An 18,575-nucleotide genomic window follows, 5' to 3' on the forward strand; every position below is an offset into this window, starting at 1 on the left:
AATTTATACGCACCGTTAGTCAGGTACATAAAAGTGTCTCTACTGAATGAGAAAATATGTTAACCAAGGGGTTCCCTAGTTGTTAGCAAATAATACATCACATTGAATTATGACTATGATAATGTCACACTAATGATCAGAAAGACACGTGAAGATGGTGGATTATATCGTTGGTGTTGACGGTATTATTGCTCTAGGGCAACCAGCACTCTAATTGGAATACTGGTAATCAACCAACATAAACATTGCTTGTTTCACAGACTATGTCTAAAGAGAGGACTGTAATCAGTGAACCACAGCAGCTCTTATTCAAGTGGTTTTTCAAAGATGTTTGGTACTTGGGAGGGCACATGGATGACATCTTGAGATTTGGATGCAAGGGATGGTAAAGGTAAGAATATTATCACTTCCACATGTGACAAGCTGAGCTGAGCATTTAGAGCAAAACTGGTTCCACTTGGCTTGAGAGAATTTTTATGATTTTAATCAGCAAACCAGCAAATGAATTCTTCAAGTCTTTGGCTCACGTGAAGCATTAAATTCAACTCCAAAGCAGCAGCAAAAGAGCCTTTGGGTTGGCTCTAGATTTGCATAAAAGGGATTTTCCATGTGCACTTCAATTTCAGAAATTCTAACTGCATATTTTAATCATGGTTTCTGTTGATGCCTTTGGGTTCTTGTATCTTACCCTATAGCCCAAAGATGAGAAACATGGGAAATGTCTTTGGAAAGTTGTGGCAAATATGTTTATGTTATAAGGCCAACCATAATTAATTGTATAAATATGCACTTTTAAATACCAGATTTATAGCGAAGGATTTTAAAAAAACTTATTAGCGTTGATCCAGTCACGTCAAAACATTTCTGCCTCATTACTATCACCATCATTTCAGTTTTTAGTGATTAAGGTTGATGTATCATCCTTGTTTTTCAATATATTAACAGATTTAAAACAATGTTATGTATTCTACAAAACACTTCTTAAATTTCAGATTATTTTCATTATGTAGAGGGAAAAAGAGCAAAGAACAGACAAATTCGGAACATATGTTCTTGATGCTTAAAAAAAAAAGTGTTAAAGATTATCTGGCCACTTTTCTTTGTCAATGCAGGAGCCATGCATTTTTTCTTTTTCTTTTGTCAAATATAAAAACTGATTACAGTGATTTGCAAATCCTTGTTAACTTAAACTCAATTGAACATACTACAAAGACAACATATTCATATATATTTGCAAATATGCAATTCTTTTGAGTTTGATGCCTGCAAAATATTGCAAAAAACTGGGACTGGCATGTTTACCACAGTGTTCCATTACCTTTTCTTTTAGAAAATATTCATTCAACACTTGAGCGTTTGGGAAATGAGGATGCTATTGTTGAAGTTTTGTAGGTAGAATTCTTTCCCACCAATTTGAGTTGCTCAACAATCACATTTTGCACTTCATTATGTGCCACACATTTTCAATGGGAGACAGGTCTGGAATGCTGGCAAGCCAGTCTAGTACTCACAATCCTTGAAGGTGAGGCATCAAATTCAAAATAAATGAATATTTGCATTAATAAATAGATTAACATTCATCAGTTTGAACATTAAATGCCTATTTTTTGCAGCGTATTTCAATGAATATAGGCTTTGCAAATCATTGTATCCTGTTTTTTATTAATGGCACAGCTTCACTGGAATTTGTATTTGTATCTCCTCAGTGCTCAAGCATTGGAGCAGGTCTGCACGCAATCTATGATTTTATTCAAAACAAAAGAGCCATAACCCTTTCCATAGATTTCCTAAGCAATTTTCTTTTCTGTTTTCGACTTTGTATTCAATGCAAAGAGAAAGACTCAAAACCTCCCAAAGTGAATCATTGAAAAGTCAGCTTTGATGTGACTCAGACTTTACCCTCATGCCAAGCTCGATGTTCTCTCCTCCATAGACCTCCATACCAGGATCCAGCAGACCAATCTCTCCAAAGTATTCACGATCTACCACAAATGAGCAGCCAATCATCGCTGGTGTTCTGGAAGACAGATATAACAGTATAATTATGATAAAATGATCAGACAGAAAGACCTATTTTCCTACACTTCGATTCAAAACTACGTGAACAACATCCTTGAACATAGATTATACAGTCAATAAATAGCACTTAATATCAATGCTCTGTTTCAGTTTCAGAAGAGCTTTGACCCGGTGAAAACAAGCAATTATGAAGTTAAGAAGGAAAATCAGTCAGAGCCACTGAAGAAATATACTCTTCATTCATTTAAAACAAAGGTCACCAAACTTTTTGATTCTGAGAGCTACTTGTATACTGAATAATACGATTAAGCTTCCAGTTTGTTACACACATGAAATAACAAATGTGCTCAAATTACCTTTGTGTTATTACTCTACTGTATGTTATTATAAATAGATAATGACACTCATGTAAAAGGCATTTTCTTTTTCTTTTTTTTTTTCAAATCTCAACCATTGTTCACATTTTCAACTCTGTAAAGCTATTTTTAGAGCAGGCCCTTGTACTATTTATGTCATCTTTGGGGGCAACCTGGTGACTGCCGGCACAATGCCGGTGACCCCTGGTTTAAACTGTCCTGAAGAAGAAAGAAACCAGTGATGTACAGAGTAACTAACAAAGGTCGAATGGCTCGAATAACCGCAGGAGATGATGACAGAAACATATTGAGAGCTGTAAAGAAGGCCCAAAGAACTGTCACTGACAAGAGCAACAATCTCCAGAAGATGCAAAATGCTCATCAAGCAAGAGAATAAATGAAGACCAGGTTGAAATTTGACAAAACGTAGAAAGAGATAAATGTGTAGCTTGCATGGGCTCCTGGGATGAGCTCATTACCTTCACTGATGATCAAAAACATGGTCACAGCAAAATTAACTCGAAAGAAACTTTTTGACTGCCAATTTGATTTTAAAATCAAAGCAGCTTACAAACATACACAGGGAAATACATGTATCCCTCCATCCCCAAGGCTCTTCAGCGAAAATTTACATATCTTGTATTTCAGTTTCTCTCAAGGTAGAAAAGATGATACATCCATCAACCACTGCAGACATGGCTGGGTTGAATTTTATTTCTAATTAAAAAAAAGTATGAGTCTGTGAGCCAGTAGTGAAGCAAATGCCAAAGCATTTGAGACTTGCTTGGGGTTGTACACCAAATATAGTTGCAGGTTCACCTCGGACATAGTCATGAATGAGTTAAACTCAAGATCACAGTATGTTGCCACACGTTTGAAGAAAGCACAACCCCCAAATGCTTTTCCAATCCCATTTTACTTTCAATTCATCCATCCATTTTCAATATTGCCTATCCTACTCAGGATCGCATGGAGCTGTATCTTATCCCAGCAGGCTTCGGGGGGAAAGCTGGACTGGACTCTTATTGGTACATGCCGTTTGATCCCATGGGATTGGTTTCATGTTTCCTATCATACCAGTCATTCTTGCTCAAGGATGCGATAAAGTTTCGACATGGTCACAATCGTCGTGGATCAAATCCACAACCTCGGGGTTGAAAACGACCATTTTACCACTGAGCAATGTTCTGGGTGTATCATGGTCATTTTTGAGTGTTTCAAGTGAGATAAACGACAGATCAGAGCGCAAATAGAAGAATGTGAGCCCACTTATATACCAATTAGAAAATGCATTGTCTAACCTAGGTGGAAGAAATATGTCATTTGCTACTGTGCTGTAGTGCTTAAAAATATCTCCTAATCTGCAACATATCCTAAGTGAGGCTAAAAAATGAACAAGAAAATTTGAGAACTTTGTACTACAGTCTGAAAACTGATGATTCTCATGTGTAAATCCAGTCACTTAGTTTTATTACATGTTAGCCGCCCAATAATAGCAAAGATAACTGGGTCATCACAACCCACCAGCATCTCTAGGAACTGCCAGGCATACATATATTTAAAAAAAAATTAATATTAGAATTGTTCATATAAATGAAGACATTAGTTTTTCTAAATGTTTGTGTTCTGAACTCAAAGAAATCAAGGAAGCCATTTTGTCATCATATGAATGCAGTCTGCTATCAAAATCAATAAATTTAACATTTCCCCAATCTAATTTTGTTGGTTCTAATATTGACTTAAAATTGTGTTTCCACAAAAAATCCCTATTTAGCAGGGAAATTTAACTCCTAATGGAAATTTTGATTAATGGTCATGCATATCACTTTGGGGTAAAATCGAGTAGTTACATTCATAGCCTGGGAGGTTTTCTAGCATCAACAAGAGTTTTGATATCGATACTGTCAGGTGGGATACGAACAAAAGCCGGTCATCCATGTATTGTGCACGCTGCTCATATAAGGGTTTTGAACACCAGATCAAACTGATATAGAGAGAAGACGCAAGACCTGTAAAGGGGGAACCCATCAGAAATATTGTTGTTAGTCTGTACTGCCACAGTGGACTAATCCTATTTTGTTAAAAATAAAGATTCACTTCATTGATCTCTTCAGATGTCGAGTATGGAATATACAGGATATTAAATAATTTATGCATGTGATAAAATGCCTGTCTGCCCGTTCGATCCGGATTGATGGCTGTTGGAATTACATTGTCTATACCTTTGCTATTATTGTTGGGAGAATTTTACTGTCACGGTTTAAAAGGCTTATTGGGAGGTATGAGCCACATTATATAGGATCTTTGTCTTATCTGAGCGGTACTGAAATTATGGCCAGAGTCATGGTTTCTGATATTTTCTGATGTTCACTGCTGGTGGTAGTTTATCAGCAAATTCCTTGATATCTCAAATGAAAACTTGCCGCTCTGCATTGATTTAATTGTCTGCATTATTTTATTCGCTGCATCTGTAAACTGTCCTCTGGGGTGATCGTTGTAATAGTCAGCCCTTCCAAGAATAGAATAATATCTGAGAGGTTGCCTCAGGGCTCCAACCTGTCATGATTTTCTCCTCCAGCTGTTTGGATTTTAGGAATACTGCTTCAAGCTGCGGACTGTCTGACACAGTGGTGTGGACTTAAAGCTGAAAAGAGTCCCTCAATTTAAAAGATATATGGATATCCATATAGCAAGATGGGAATATTTTACATCACTACTGCATACACACAGTCTAATATGTTCTTGAATGGGTCAGGTGGCATTTGGGCAATAGAGTTAATTAACAAAAAATTGCAGGACCGATAAAGTTAAGCAAACAATGCAGGTATGCAAAGCAGGAAAATGAGAATAACCAGAAGTGTTTGCAATTGGCAAGGACAAAAACAATAAAAGTAGCGGGTCGTAAAAAGACAAGAATGTAGCCAAAAAGCGCATAACGCCCACCACTCCAGACATAGAAATAGAACAGGCAAGATCCTGACAAGCCAGCTCTTCTCAGCTTCTTTTTGGGGGGCGCACACCCACAGAGCTAGTCTGTGGAATGAATGCATCGTATAGTAGTTCCTCCAGCATGTACATCTCATTTGTACAATTCTTTGTGTGTTGGTGCTTTCATTAATATGTGGGCGCAAATAATCCATATTACTACTAAGTTTGGGAACCCCTTGGTTAATTTCGGCTTGTTTGTGATGTCTTTATAGCCGATATAGTGGTACTTTCACCGTTGTACCACAAGGTTGTGTGTGTATGCATGGTCAGAGTGGAGCATACCAAAAAGAACAAAAAAAGTTATCTTCGTCCCATTCCGGTCTAAAGTGTGTAATTGTACTTTTAAAAGGAACACAACCTGAAAACAACCTTAGGTCAGCATGTACAGCAAATATTCAATAGTATTCTTCACAAAAGTGGGGTAATCCACTCCCGCAACAGTCCCTAGGCTTCTTTTATACCTCTATTATCTGCCAGGTCCCATCTTAAGTGCTTTGGGACAAAGACCCATAAAAAGCACTCTATTTATCCAGTTATTTTTTTTTCTCTAAAGTGACTTGCTGCATATATTCTTCTTTGTGGAAAGATGCCCTGAGTAAGTTCATCGTATAAGATAACATGCACACATGTGCGCACCCACGCACTCACACACGCAGATTTAAGAGGACTATGACAAAGATAAAGATAAAGATGTCCTTTATTAGTCCCACAATGGGGAAATTTGAGGTGTTACAGCAGCAAAGATATAGATCACACAGAGTCGGCCGCGTAATGTAGCCGTTAATGTATAACATTAGCAGCAGACATTCATAAAAAGCATGCAAATATACACAGTATAAACGTATCGAAGTGTAAGGAAACACTCCTAATGCCTGTCCATTATACAGAGGGGGAAACGCTGTAATGATAAAAACTACTGAATGATTGAAAATACTGCAATGATAAAAATATTGCAATGATAAAAGTACTGCAATGGTAAAAGTACTGTAATAGTAAAAGTACTGCAACGATAGAAAAATACTGCAATGATAAAAGTACTATAATAGTGAATGTCCTGCAATGGTAGAAATACTGCAGTGATAGAAGTACTGTAATAAGAATACTGTAATGGTAAACAAAATACATCATTGGTCAATATTTTTAAGTACACCATTGGCTGAAAGTACAGTAGTAGTGTATATTGCATCCTAGGACTGCACAATTGCACTAATGCCCCCCCGTTTGTAGGCCTGACCCAATGTTCTTGTTAAAAAGTCTGACAGCAGTCGGCAGGAAAGAGCGGCGAAATCTCTCTTTGGTACAGCGAGGGTGTAACAGTCTATCACTGAAGGAGCTGTGGAGTGTTCTCAGAGTGTCATTGAGTGGGTGGGCTGGGTTGTCCAGCATTGATGACAGTTTTGCCGTCATCCTCCTGCCCCCCACTGAGTCCACAGAGTCCAGGGAGCAGCCCAGGACAGAGCTGGCCCTCCTCACTAGTTTGTCCAGTCTCTTTTTGTCCCGGCCCGAGATGCCTCCTGTCCAGGAGACCACTCCTTAGAAGATGACTTATGAAACCACCGAGTCATAGAAGTTTCTGAGGAGTGTTCCCCGAACGCCAAAGGACCTCAGCCGCCTGAGTAGGAAGAGTCTGCTCTGACCCTTCCTATAGAGAGCGTCTGTGTTGTCGCTCCAGTCCAGTTTATTGTTCAGATGAACACCCAGGTACTTGTAAGTTGAGACCCTCTCAACGTCTGTTCCCTGGATATTCACTGGTGCAGGTGGAGAGTGCCGACGCTTGCGGAAATCCACCACCAGCTCTTTGGATTTCCCAGCGTTGATTTGGAGGCGGTTCTGCTGACACCAGTCCACGAACCCCTGCGTAACCCCTCTGTACTCCCGATCGTCATCGTCAGTGATGAGGCCGACAATCGCAGAGTCATCAGAGAACTTCTGCAGGTGACAGGTTGTGGAATTGTATTTGTAGTCCGAGGTGTAGAGGGTGAACAGGAAGGGAGCCAGCACAGTTCCCTGCGGCGCTCCCGTGCTGCAGAGGAGCACGTCAGACACACAGTCCTGTGTTCTCACGTACTGTGGCCGGTTTGTGAGGTAGTTGTGAATCCATGTGATGAGGTGGTGGGCCACTCCCGCCTGCTCCAGCTTGTCTCCCAATAAGGCGGGCTGGATGGTGTTGAAAGCACTTGAGAAATCAAAGAACATGATCCTCACCGTGCCCCCCGCCTTCTCCAGGTGGAAGAGTGAAGTGTGGAGCAGGTAGATGATGGCATCATCCACACTGATGCCAGGCTGGTATGCAAACTGGAGTGGGTCCATTGAGGAGCTGACCAGGGGGCGCAGATGGACGAGGACCAGTCTCTCCAGGGTCTTCATCAGATGAGACGTCAGCGCCACTGGTCTGAAGTTGTTGAGCTCCTTCGGATGGGGTGTCTTTGGAACCGGAACCAGGCAGGATGTTTTCCACAGCTGGGGGACTCTGCCCAGCTTCAGGCTCAGGTTGAACATGTGCTGGACGATTCCTCACAGCTGGTCTGCGCAGGAATTGAGGAGCTGGGAGCTAATCCCATCTGGGCCTGCTGCCTTCCTCGCCTCACCTTCATCTTCCTCAGCTGGACTTGACTGTTAATTCAGCCATGAAGCAGAATCAGCCCCATTGGTGATGCTTGATGATTAATTGACTGCACATTAAGGAGGTTCACTGAGCCATGTGCTATGAATCACAAAGAGAAAGGTGCTTGTACTCTTGAATATACATAACATTCTGGGCCACTACGAGATGGAGGAAAAAAAATAGACAGCCACTGAAGACCGGAAATGACGGAAGAGGGGGCCTGTCAACAGCAAATGGAAAGGTCAAAACTATATTAGTTATGTCATAAATATTTAAAATATAATAACCCTGATTTGTCCAACACTGGAGAAATTTACATTGTATCAGTACCAATAGTGGATGCAGGAAATCGAAAAATAGGATGCCAGGAAAGAGGTTTGTATATAGCACAAGACACAAACTGAAAGATTGTCTGTGCATTAATTATCAAACCCAATCTATCAGTAATGTTATTTGTTATTGAGTGATGATTTTTAATTTGGATGTTGGAGATCTGATTATTTGAATAGAATTGCTTTTGTTACTGCAGTTGAAAACATAATCAGTAAAGGCTAATTAGGTCATGGGCACAGAAAATTTAATGAAATATAGAAAATTAAACTGAAAATTTTCTTTTAAAATATCTGCAGTCGTATATTATTTTTCACATATTCCATATTTTCAATATTAAATTTACTCTGGTGTCCCTTCACTGCTTCCCTGTATATTTTTTTTTTCCCTCTTGCTCATCCACCCTTACGCACCTACCCGGTACCTCAGGTCGGTGGACCAGACACTATTAGAGGTACGGAGTGCAATTCGAAGGGAAGTGGAGTGAAGTGGAGATCAAATTTTTTACGTTATCGATCCCTCTCTTTGAAATGACCCAGTTCAGGGCGAACCCCGCCTACTGGCTGAAGATAGCTGGGATAGGCTCCAGCACCCTTCCACGACCCTTGTGAGGACAAGCGGTACAGATAATGGATGGATGGATACCGCCAAGCTATTGGCATTCACAGAATCAGTCAGGTAATTACACATTTGCAAACGATTCAGTGAGTGAATGTGGTGCCATTTCCTGTTCATGTACAATTTGGTGAAAATGATGTCCTTTCCCGTTTAAAATGCTTTTAACTGTCATACAACATACCTATTGATCGTCAAATCTGGCTTAACATCTGTGTGTTGGTTAGCATACAAAAAAATAATTCATACATCTACCTACGCATTCAAATTAACACAAGTCATAGAAGAAAATAAATTAAGGGGTCTGAACCTCTGGGACCTCCTCGTTTGCACCAGCCATGCTGGTGGCCAACGGAAATGTTTATGTGTCATGATTACCCGATAATCATAAGAATAATTGCAAGCATGCAGTTTTTGTACTTTCTCATAACCACTTTCTGTCTTCAGTGTTCAAACTGACAGAAAAGTCATTGAGAACGAGCTTAGACTTGCCACCCAGCTTCTGTTGTTGATGGGAAGAAGCCTTGCGGAAGAAGTGGGTGAATGATTTCCAATAGAAATCCACACAGTTGAAACCACTTTACCCTTGAGGCAATTTGTCCATGAGCAGCAAACTGAGCAACTTGGACCACCTTTGCCATGACTACAGCTCTTGTCTTTTTGGACTTGGGTACAAGCCAAGCAGCATTGCAATAGCAAACACACCCATGCCCATGGGCGGGCCATAGGGGAACGTGCCTGCCCACCAAGATGCTTGTGCGTCCATACCACTTGAGGACATCTAAAAATAAACTAACATTTTTGTTATTCAATAATCCAATAGATAAATAAAAGTATGTGAAACCGCTGAACTTCTGCCAGACGAACTGACCAATTGACGGTTACTGGTTGGTTCGTCTTCCAAAAAAATTATTGACTGATGAACAGCTACCCAGGTTGATGACGGATGACAAATGAAAGATCAGCAAAATTTTGTAAAATTCCCACTTATGTACATCCATTCATTACCCAAACTGTTTCTCCTCACAAGGCTCGTGGGCATGCTGGAGCCTTTCCCAGCTGTCTTTGAGCAGTAGGCAAGATACACCCTAAATTGGTTGCCAGCCAATCACGAGGCACACAAAGACAAACAACCATCAGCTCTCACAATCATACCTAGGAACAATTTAGAGTGTTCCATTAACCTACCATGCATGATTTTGGAATGTGGGAGAAAAACGGAATACCCGGAGAAAACCCACGCAGGCACAGGGAGAACATGCGGAATGGAACCCTGCACCGCTGCACTGTGAGGCGTAATTGCTAAAACACAGTATGTATGGAAGAATCTGAATTCTGATTGGTTCAATAATTTATCATTGTTTCGGGGCCTGCAATCCTGCGTCTGAAAGCCTTGGGAAGTATACGCTGAAATAGCAACACATAGAAATCTGAATCGGACAAGAAAAGTGACAACGATAGCCCACAAATGACTTTGAATTGAGCTGCCAAGACACACAATATTGAATGAAGACAAGTCGGTTTGAAATAAATGTGTATATTTTACAATTTTATACAATGCTTTAAATGCAGGTGAGCGCGTTTGATAATGTTTAGGCCTGCAGAGCACACAACTGCCTCAAATAAATCCAAAATGTGACTTGTATTTGAGTTCTGTGTTACATTAAAGATTCAATAGATCAACTCAACTCCTGCTGCATTTTCTTCCTCAGCAATAGTTTCCTCAGAGAAGTGTCCTTTAGTACCCTACAGCTCAAGAGAACTGCTTTGAACAGTTCAGTCTAAACCAAGACCTCCAACAAAATGTGAATAGGTCTTCTCAGTATTCACCGTTGAAGTAAAACAGATTGCAGTTGAATTTTTAAATTATGGTAAAATAGTAAAAATAGAATCTGGCTCCAAACAGAAATATGCTACGAAACTACTGTATTCATTATTAACTGTGCCGCTGTTTAACTATGAGACTTGGATGCTCAGTTGCATTGATCGGAAACAAAGCTCATTCCATTTGGTCAGATGACTTTAACTGATTGTAAACATCACGTATAATCTAGTTGGGCATCTCTAGGTTTGAGGATGCTTATGCCGCTACTGAGCCTCCACGTTGATAATGGTTCTGCCATGCTGCTATGGTAACCACATCATGTCATATTGTTATGGGAGTAAGTGGAATGATGCATGTCTATGAATCACAAAATTGAGCTAGATTATTAAGAGCATCCCAACTAAATAAGGATCACAACACCTGAAACATGGCATGCATGTATCATCATTGGAAGAAAGAAAACTTTTAATAATTGGTGTGCTCTCCTTTTCTAATACCAAACATATATACTTAAAACAACAGATATTCTTTCCCGCAAGGCAGGTTTTTACCACACCCATTGTTAGTGAATAAGATGAAGCAAAAGCTACCTCACCGATTTCTCAAAGACATTGTTAGGAGTTGGCATAGGCCATGAAAAAAAAAACACACATTGTCATACAGATTCCGATACTGTGACAATTCTTTACCCTGCAACCTTTATCAAGCAGCAAATAATGTATGAATCTTTGCTACAAATAAAAGCATAGGGCTCTACGTTCATTGACAGGCACAAATGCGCTCAGAGTAAATGCTGGCGTATCTTCATTTTCATGTCAGGGAAAGTGTAGTTTGTTTGTTTTAATTCACTGGGTGCACCACACAATTTGCTGACAGGAGGTAGACGAGATATTAGAACAGATCAGATAAAACTAGATCTATATTGTGGTGCAGATGGTCTTATGTGATTTTGGTGTATTTGATCGAGAGCAATAAGACAAATTCTGAGTAGAAAACAAGCCATTCAAAACTTATATTTATCATCTTTAATATATTTTTAACAGCTATTTGACTATAGCACAACTGGGATACGGTCAACAAGTGCCCACTTAACAGTTGGCAACTATATCATCCGCAAATGGAGATTTACTTGTAGTTCCTTTTAAATTTACTTGCCTCACGCCAGTCTCCTGCATGGACTCCAGCAAGTCCTTCCACCATGACTGCACCTCTCTCCTATGCTGAATTTAAAGGGAATGAGGGGAGCCACGTCCATTGGCCAGGAAAGAAGTCAGCTGTGTTCACTCTCAAACCAGCGCAAACACCCCTTTCTAGCTGCATCCATCTACAAAAATATCAAAAGAAAGAAAACTCCACCCGTGCGCACAGTTAGACTGCACTTTGCGCTGGGCACAAAAATATGGCCCATATTCTTTAATTACACAATAAAATACATGACACTTTTGAAAATCTAACTCTGAATACATCTGATTCTTAAAAAAAAATACCTGCACAAATTTTGTTTTATTTTGCATTAAACAGTTTGCACACAGTGGGCCTTATTTTTTACCCAGCCTCAGTCCAAGACAAAGTCCTGTCTAGCTGTGTCCATGGGTGGAATTTTCTTTCTTTTGGTGTTTTCCAAGACACACACAGGTGAAAGAGAGCATTTGCGCCATGGAGGGAACTCAACCAACTCTAAGCCAATTGAATCGGGTCCTAGGCTACCTAACAAATTCACAACTACGCTAAACTAGACTTGCGCCGGCACGAAAACTAAGATGCACCCCTTTTTACGCCAAAACCAGTCTACTTGCTGTCACAGGCGTCTGTCTATCTTTGACAACAGGGCCCGGTGTCACAGAAACTCATCATTTTTTTCTTTATGTAATGCATTTGAATTATTATTGCAGATTAAATTTTAGTGCATTTTTTTTTTTAAAAAGGACATCGATGCTGTTTTGGAGTCTATTAAATTCAATCTACAATTTTACAAAGAACACATGACCAATTAAAGCATTATACTGCAATGTGATCCAAGCTCTCTCTTGGATGCCATCCAAGTCCATTAATGATGCAGCATTGCTGTGGCCTTGTGATTCTGCGTAGAACTAAATGTGTTTCTCATGGTAATGAGACAGCTTTCAATGAGGTTATTTATTTTGTGCGTTTGGGTGGCACATTGGTCCAAAGAGGACCTTAGCTTGATGATCAACTACGTGAATAAGTCACAAGCTCTAGTTATCCATATTTAATCAAACATCCTCATCTACTATGGATGTTGTTCACTTGCTCAAGTGCTCACCTGATAGGGGCCGTCTCATCGCCCTTGTCCAGCCACTCCTGCGGAGGGATGATGTACATGCACCACAGCCCCCAGTTGTAGCCGTGGGCGGCATTGGCGTACTGCTGCACCTCAAACGTGTTGTATTTGATGTTGTCTATCGCGGGCAGAATGATGCGGGTGTGATCCTCTTTCATTCGGGTTAGAATAGGCTCTGCCCTAAGGAAGAGAAAAATGAATCACAGATTAATTTATGAGAGACTTCTGAATCTCATTTTTTTAGGTTTAGTCATTATAAAGTACCAGTCAAAACACAGGACTTTTCTTCCTTCAGTAGAATGAAAAGATCTCTAAACGTTTTTTTTTTTTTACTAATTACCACAAAGATCTTTTTTTTTTTTCACACATTTCAGTGCATTACGTGAGAAGAGGTGGGCTTGGTTTATTCGTGGACATCTGTGAATGAAAGAACAGCTATTTGTGATCAATTCAAGTCCATATGAAGAAGGCATCAACAGTAATGTGGAATTCACAAAATGATGCTGAGAGCATTTACACACAGCTGCAGATGTCATCTCATATTACATTCTCTGCCGACATGAATTTTGCTCAGTACAGAGCAGCGATCCAGACTGTCAAAACGGTGTTATTTAACATCCAAAACAACTGTCAGATTCATTTCCCTTGACTGTTGATAATACGAAGGTCTTGCAAAATGAATTTTCCGCAGGTCAACAAATAATACCAGATTTCGAATCGCTTGTGCAGGAAAATAAATGGCAAGATTATCCCAGTTTGAGACTGGACGCAAAACACAATGAGAAAAGAGAAGCTTACTTTGCTTCTCGGAAAACGGGCTGCTGAATGTTGCCCTCATTCACGCATACTTTGCAGCAGTGAAGCTAATGAATAAATCTGTTCATACATTCCGTTCAGAATTTCGGCCATTCATTGTGATGGATTTCTTGGGTATTTGTGCTAAATACCAGATCAGAGCGTTGGCTTATGTTTCAGAGTCACAGTGAAATCACTGCCAACGGTTCATTAGAACACTCTTTCTCATGCTCAGAGATAATATCCACCATATCTTCAAAGCCAGTCCTGATACACTCAGCTTGTCATGTGATATACTTCTAAATTTATAAAAGGAGGCGACAATTATATACTGTGATAAATGTGCCTCTGAAGGATACTCCCACACTTCTAGTTTCTCTGCATCTTTCCGCCCACTGCCTCTGTTCACCCTGATTCTTTGGCTCTCTCGCCTCATCTCCTTCTCTTCAGTGAGACCCATTTGTCTTCCTAGCAAAACTATTACTTTGACTACTTTTTCACTAGAGGGTCGTGGAACACACAAGTAGACTGCCTAACCGCATATGATATGATGAAACAAAAAAGCTATTCTAAATACAGAACTAGAAGAGTATATTTATAAAAGAGTCGAGCAATATTGCGTTTTGGACATACAACGCACATGTACTGTTCTGTAGTTACCATGAGATCAGAAATGAAACAATTGTTGTTGATAGATAATGTGAAAATATATGCCATAATAGAAAAATGAAGCAAATGTTTTTTTTATCCTGCCAAAAATGCCACAAGTAAAAAAAACATAATAAACTGAATATATCTGGAGTGTCATCAGAAATATCAGCGCGTACAAAGAAACTGGTGACAATGTTAATGATTGGGTTAAGTAAATAATGTATTGTAAAACAGCAATGATGGAAAGAATTTTTGCTAACACTTGGTGCACCCGTTCAATCGATTACAGTCAACACACAGGCATGACGCAATATTTAAACTATCCAAAGTTACAACTCTGTTAAAGAATCTGTTCATTGTTGACATGTTGGTCTCTTTTTCTTAAATAAAAACGAGGTAGCGACTCTGTGCCTACTGAAAAATACTAAAACCTTTTAAACTTTAAAGGGGGGAAGTCGAGCAGCCCAAAATTATTTGCAACAATATGTTCCATGTGCCTTGACTTGTCGAAAGATGGCATTCTGATTAGGGTGGCTCAGCGTCAGAAAACATGTGAGCCATGGTAGGTCATTGGCTGAGTTCTTGGCAACTATTGATATCATTTTCACTCGACAGATGAGACAAAATGGCCGCCCTCTGAGCTGGCAAAATATGGTTGGATTTGGATGTTTAACTCGTATTCTGCAAACACAATATTAATCAGAATGGAATGTTTCAACTAGTGGACCTGTGTGGAGAACATTCTTGTGAAGAAGATTTTGGGGGTTGACTTCCCCTTTAAAAAGTCTATATCACGTTACTGACGGGGTTAGAAGTGCACCTCTTCTATTCGTCTTCCAGCATGCTTGTGAGTTTAAAACAGCCCTTGAACCAAAAAGCAAGCAACTTCCCCACTGCAAGAACCCATGAGGATGTAACAGAAGATACGCTCTGCCAATGAGGCCGTGCAGTTTGAACAGATGAGTCCATTTCTCTATTTCGAGTCCATTTCGTATCTCGTCGTATCTCATCTGCACAACGGTGAGCGCCTTATTCATCCACATCAGGCAAAACTCACGCTGATACCCTCAATAGAAAAGAAGTGAGTTCCTTTCAGTGTTGATTAACCAGAGATTGTGAAAACACGGCAACACCTGTGGTTACATTTCCTCTCATCATTTAATTCCACTTCACGTGGCACTACACACTAATGTAGCCGTCCTACCGATTGGCTCTTCCACGCAAATAGACATATTAGAAGAATAATATCTTGTCAGCAAAGATCCACAACCTACCTACCGTTCTGACACACTAATATAAAAACACAGCTGCTATTTCAATTCAGCCCTATATCATTCATTTACGCAGACCTTTTCTGTCACTGATCCTGGTCAGGATCATGGATGAGCTGGAGCTTAGCCCAGCTTACTGGGAGAGAGGCATTGTAAATCCTGGACTGGTCACTAGTCCACAGACAACAAAGTCACACGCACATTGATACCTACAGGCAATTTAGTAGTCTTGAATGAACGTGCTTTTAGAATGGAGCACACAGAGAAACAGTGCGAACGAGTAAACTTGACTTGACTGTGATGAAAATGCGCGAACCACACACATCACATAGCGTGGCTTTTTTTTAAAACTAAGGGCTTTGGGTATTTTGTACTTTTTAAATAAAGGTTTGGGTTATTTTGTTCTCGAAAGAAAATATGTTTTTTATTTTGATTGATAATGTATGAGAAAAAAAGTATTGTATCAGTTTTTTTTTATTTATTTATTAAAATATTTTCTTTTCTAATATTTTCATAACTGTGCGTAACTAATAAAGGGAACATCACAAAAATGTATTTTGAATTAGAAATTTCATGATGCATCTACTTTAATCTTTGAAAAGTATCACTATCTGCAATACTTGCTTCTCATTGTTGTCATGATCCGCGTCGGGCATGACAGGGGTTTTTGTCATTGTTTTCGTCTGCATGTGCTTTTGTTATTGTTTTTGTCACTTTCCTACCATGTGCACTTTTGTTTATGTTTGTCAGCTGAGTAGGGCGTTTCCCCCCAGCACTCTGTCTCACCAGCCACGCACCTGTTCCCCGTTATCATCAACACACCTGATTCCCATCTGCTCCCCTATTGACTGGACTATTTAAACACCTCACTCCGACAACCCATTGTCGGAACACACTCCTGCTGCTTCAGTTGGGCTGTCACGACCGCTCCCTGATCTCGTTCACGCTCATGTTCTCGCTTCGCTCCCGCTCTTGCTCCCGCTCTTGCTCCCGCTCTTGCTCCCGCTCTTGCTCCCGCTCTTGCTCCCGCTCTTGCTCCCGCTCTTGCTCCCGCTCTTGCTCCCGCTCTTGCTCCCGCTCTTGCTCCCGCTCTTGCTCCCGCTCTTGCTCCCGCTCTTGCTCCCGCTCTTGTCCCTAGTTTTTGTCACTGTCTTCGTTCCTCGGTTTTTGTTCTGTTTAGTCAAGTTTAGTTCGTCATAGTCATTTTGCACCCTGCCACGTTTGTTTGTCCACGCCCCGTTGTTTGTCCTCGTTAGATTTATTTAATAAACTCCCTTAGTTTACCCTTCTCCTGCTTCCTCGCTCTTTGGGTCCACCCACCTCCTCGCCCACCGGCGAGCAAACCTGACAAGTGTATTGCTACCAAACCATGCATTTTCACACGCCACTCATCCTATTATTTTCTACAACCTGACAGGTTCATACAGTATCAGACTGCATATTAAATGTGACTCTCCTGACATTATAAAGAGTTGGATTCAAAGTAAGTTCAGGTATGAAAGCAGAATATTAATGTTGTGTCAGTTTTTTTAAATCATGACTGTGGGTTGGTGACACATGAAAGGCTCTTTGAGTAGTGTTGCATTGCATTCTATTTTCAACAAAAAAAAGAACGGAAGAAAGAGGAAATCCTTACAGACGCCGCTCAATAGCATTTTCAGCATTCACCTGGCAAGGAATGGATGCCACGTAGCTAATGATGAATCATTAATAATGTGAGACTACAAATGTACTGAGTTTTGAATTAACAATAAATAATTTTTCAGAGTCTCTTGTGCAGTAATGGAGTTTTGAAGTGACAGACACAAGGTTCAAATCACAACACACTCCGGTTTCCTCACAGCACAGAAATCAGTTTGAAACAGCCCAGTTTGAAGCATGCATCACTACACAACTGAGTTACGGCAGATGAGCGTGAACTGAACCCACAAAATTGTACAATTGTACACGTATGAAAGCAAAAATTCAAAATATTTATTTGTTGAAGAAAAATTTTTAAAATATAATTCCACTTATGTAATGACCTAAAATATTAACACAACATTATTTGTTTTGTTTTGTTGCTTTTAATGAACAGAACAACTGAAAGACTGACTTTTTCTTTGGTAGAACATAATTTCCTTAAAATGGTTAAAAGTCAGATGTGGTCCTTTGTGTTTTGTTTTTTATTATTATTCCTCTTGTGGACGGCACGTGAACGACAAGTTAGCATGATGGTCTCACAGCGCAGAGGTGAAGGGTTTGATTCCGGCTTCGATCTTCCTGTGTTGAGTTTGCATGTTCTCCCCGTGCCTGCGTGGGTTTCCTTCGGGTACTCCAATTTCCAACCACATTCCAAAAAAATACATAGTAGGTTTCCCCTAGGTATGATTGTGAGCGCGGATAGTTGTTCGTCTATGTGTGCCCTGCGATTGGCTGGCGACCAGTTCAGGGTGTACCCCGTCTACTGCCTGAAGACAGCTGGGATAGACTCCAGCCCTCCCCGCGACCCTTGTGAGGAGAAGCGGTACAGATGATGGATATTCTTGTTAAGCACTTTGACTCATGGTTCATTGTATATTTACTCTGTATTTCATTTGTTTTTGTGTCTTTTGTTGTACTATACCCATTGAATGGGTCATGTGACCACCAGTCTACAGTTGTTTAAATGTAAGTCCCTTTCTCATGTCAAATGTGACATTAAGAGTCCTCATGTCATTCTTATAGGCAGATCAGACATACTCAGATACTTTTATTTTCAGTACATGATGTTATAAAACAAATATTCAATTTAGGATGTACCAGACTTTTGTGATCATTTCTGTTTTGCTGCTACACA

General features: G+C 40.1%; 1 protein-coding gene across 1 annotated transcript in view; it reads right to left on the reverse strand.

The window, feature by feature from the left end:
• The window catches only part of galnt9 (polypeptide N-acetylgalactosaminyltransferase 9), an 85,379-nt gene that overhangs the window by 32,757 nt on the left and 34,047 nt on the right, over positions 1 to 18,575 (reverse strand). The window contains exons 5-6 of the mRNA XM_088300600.1: positions 13,023 to 13,220; positions 1,900 to 2,017 (exon numbers count right to left, since the gene is read on the reverse strand). Of these exons, the coding sequence (XP_088156726.1) occupies positions 1,900 to 2,017; positions 13,023 to 13,220 (316 nt within the window). The remainder of the gene's footprint in view (positions 1 to 1,899; positions 2,018 to 13,022; positions 13,221 to 18,575) is intronic.

The sequence above is a fragment of the Idiotropiscis lumnitzeri genome, chromosome 1, assembly GCF_059441095.1.
Source record: "Idiotropiscis lumnitzeri isolate Australia: NSW breed Sydney's pygmy pipehorse chromosome 1, RoL_Ilum_1.0, whole genome shotgun sequence".
In the NCBI taxonomy this organism is placed as follows: domain Eukaryota; kingdom Metazoa; phylum Chordata; class Actinopteri; order Syngnathiformes; family Syngnathidae; genus Idiotropiscis; species Idiotropiscis lumnitzeri.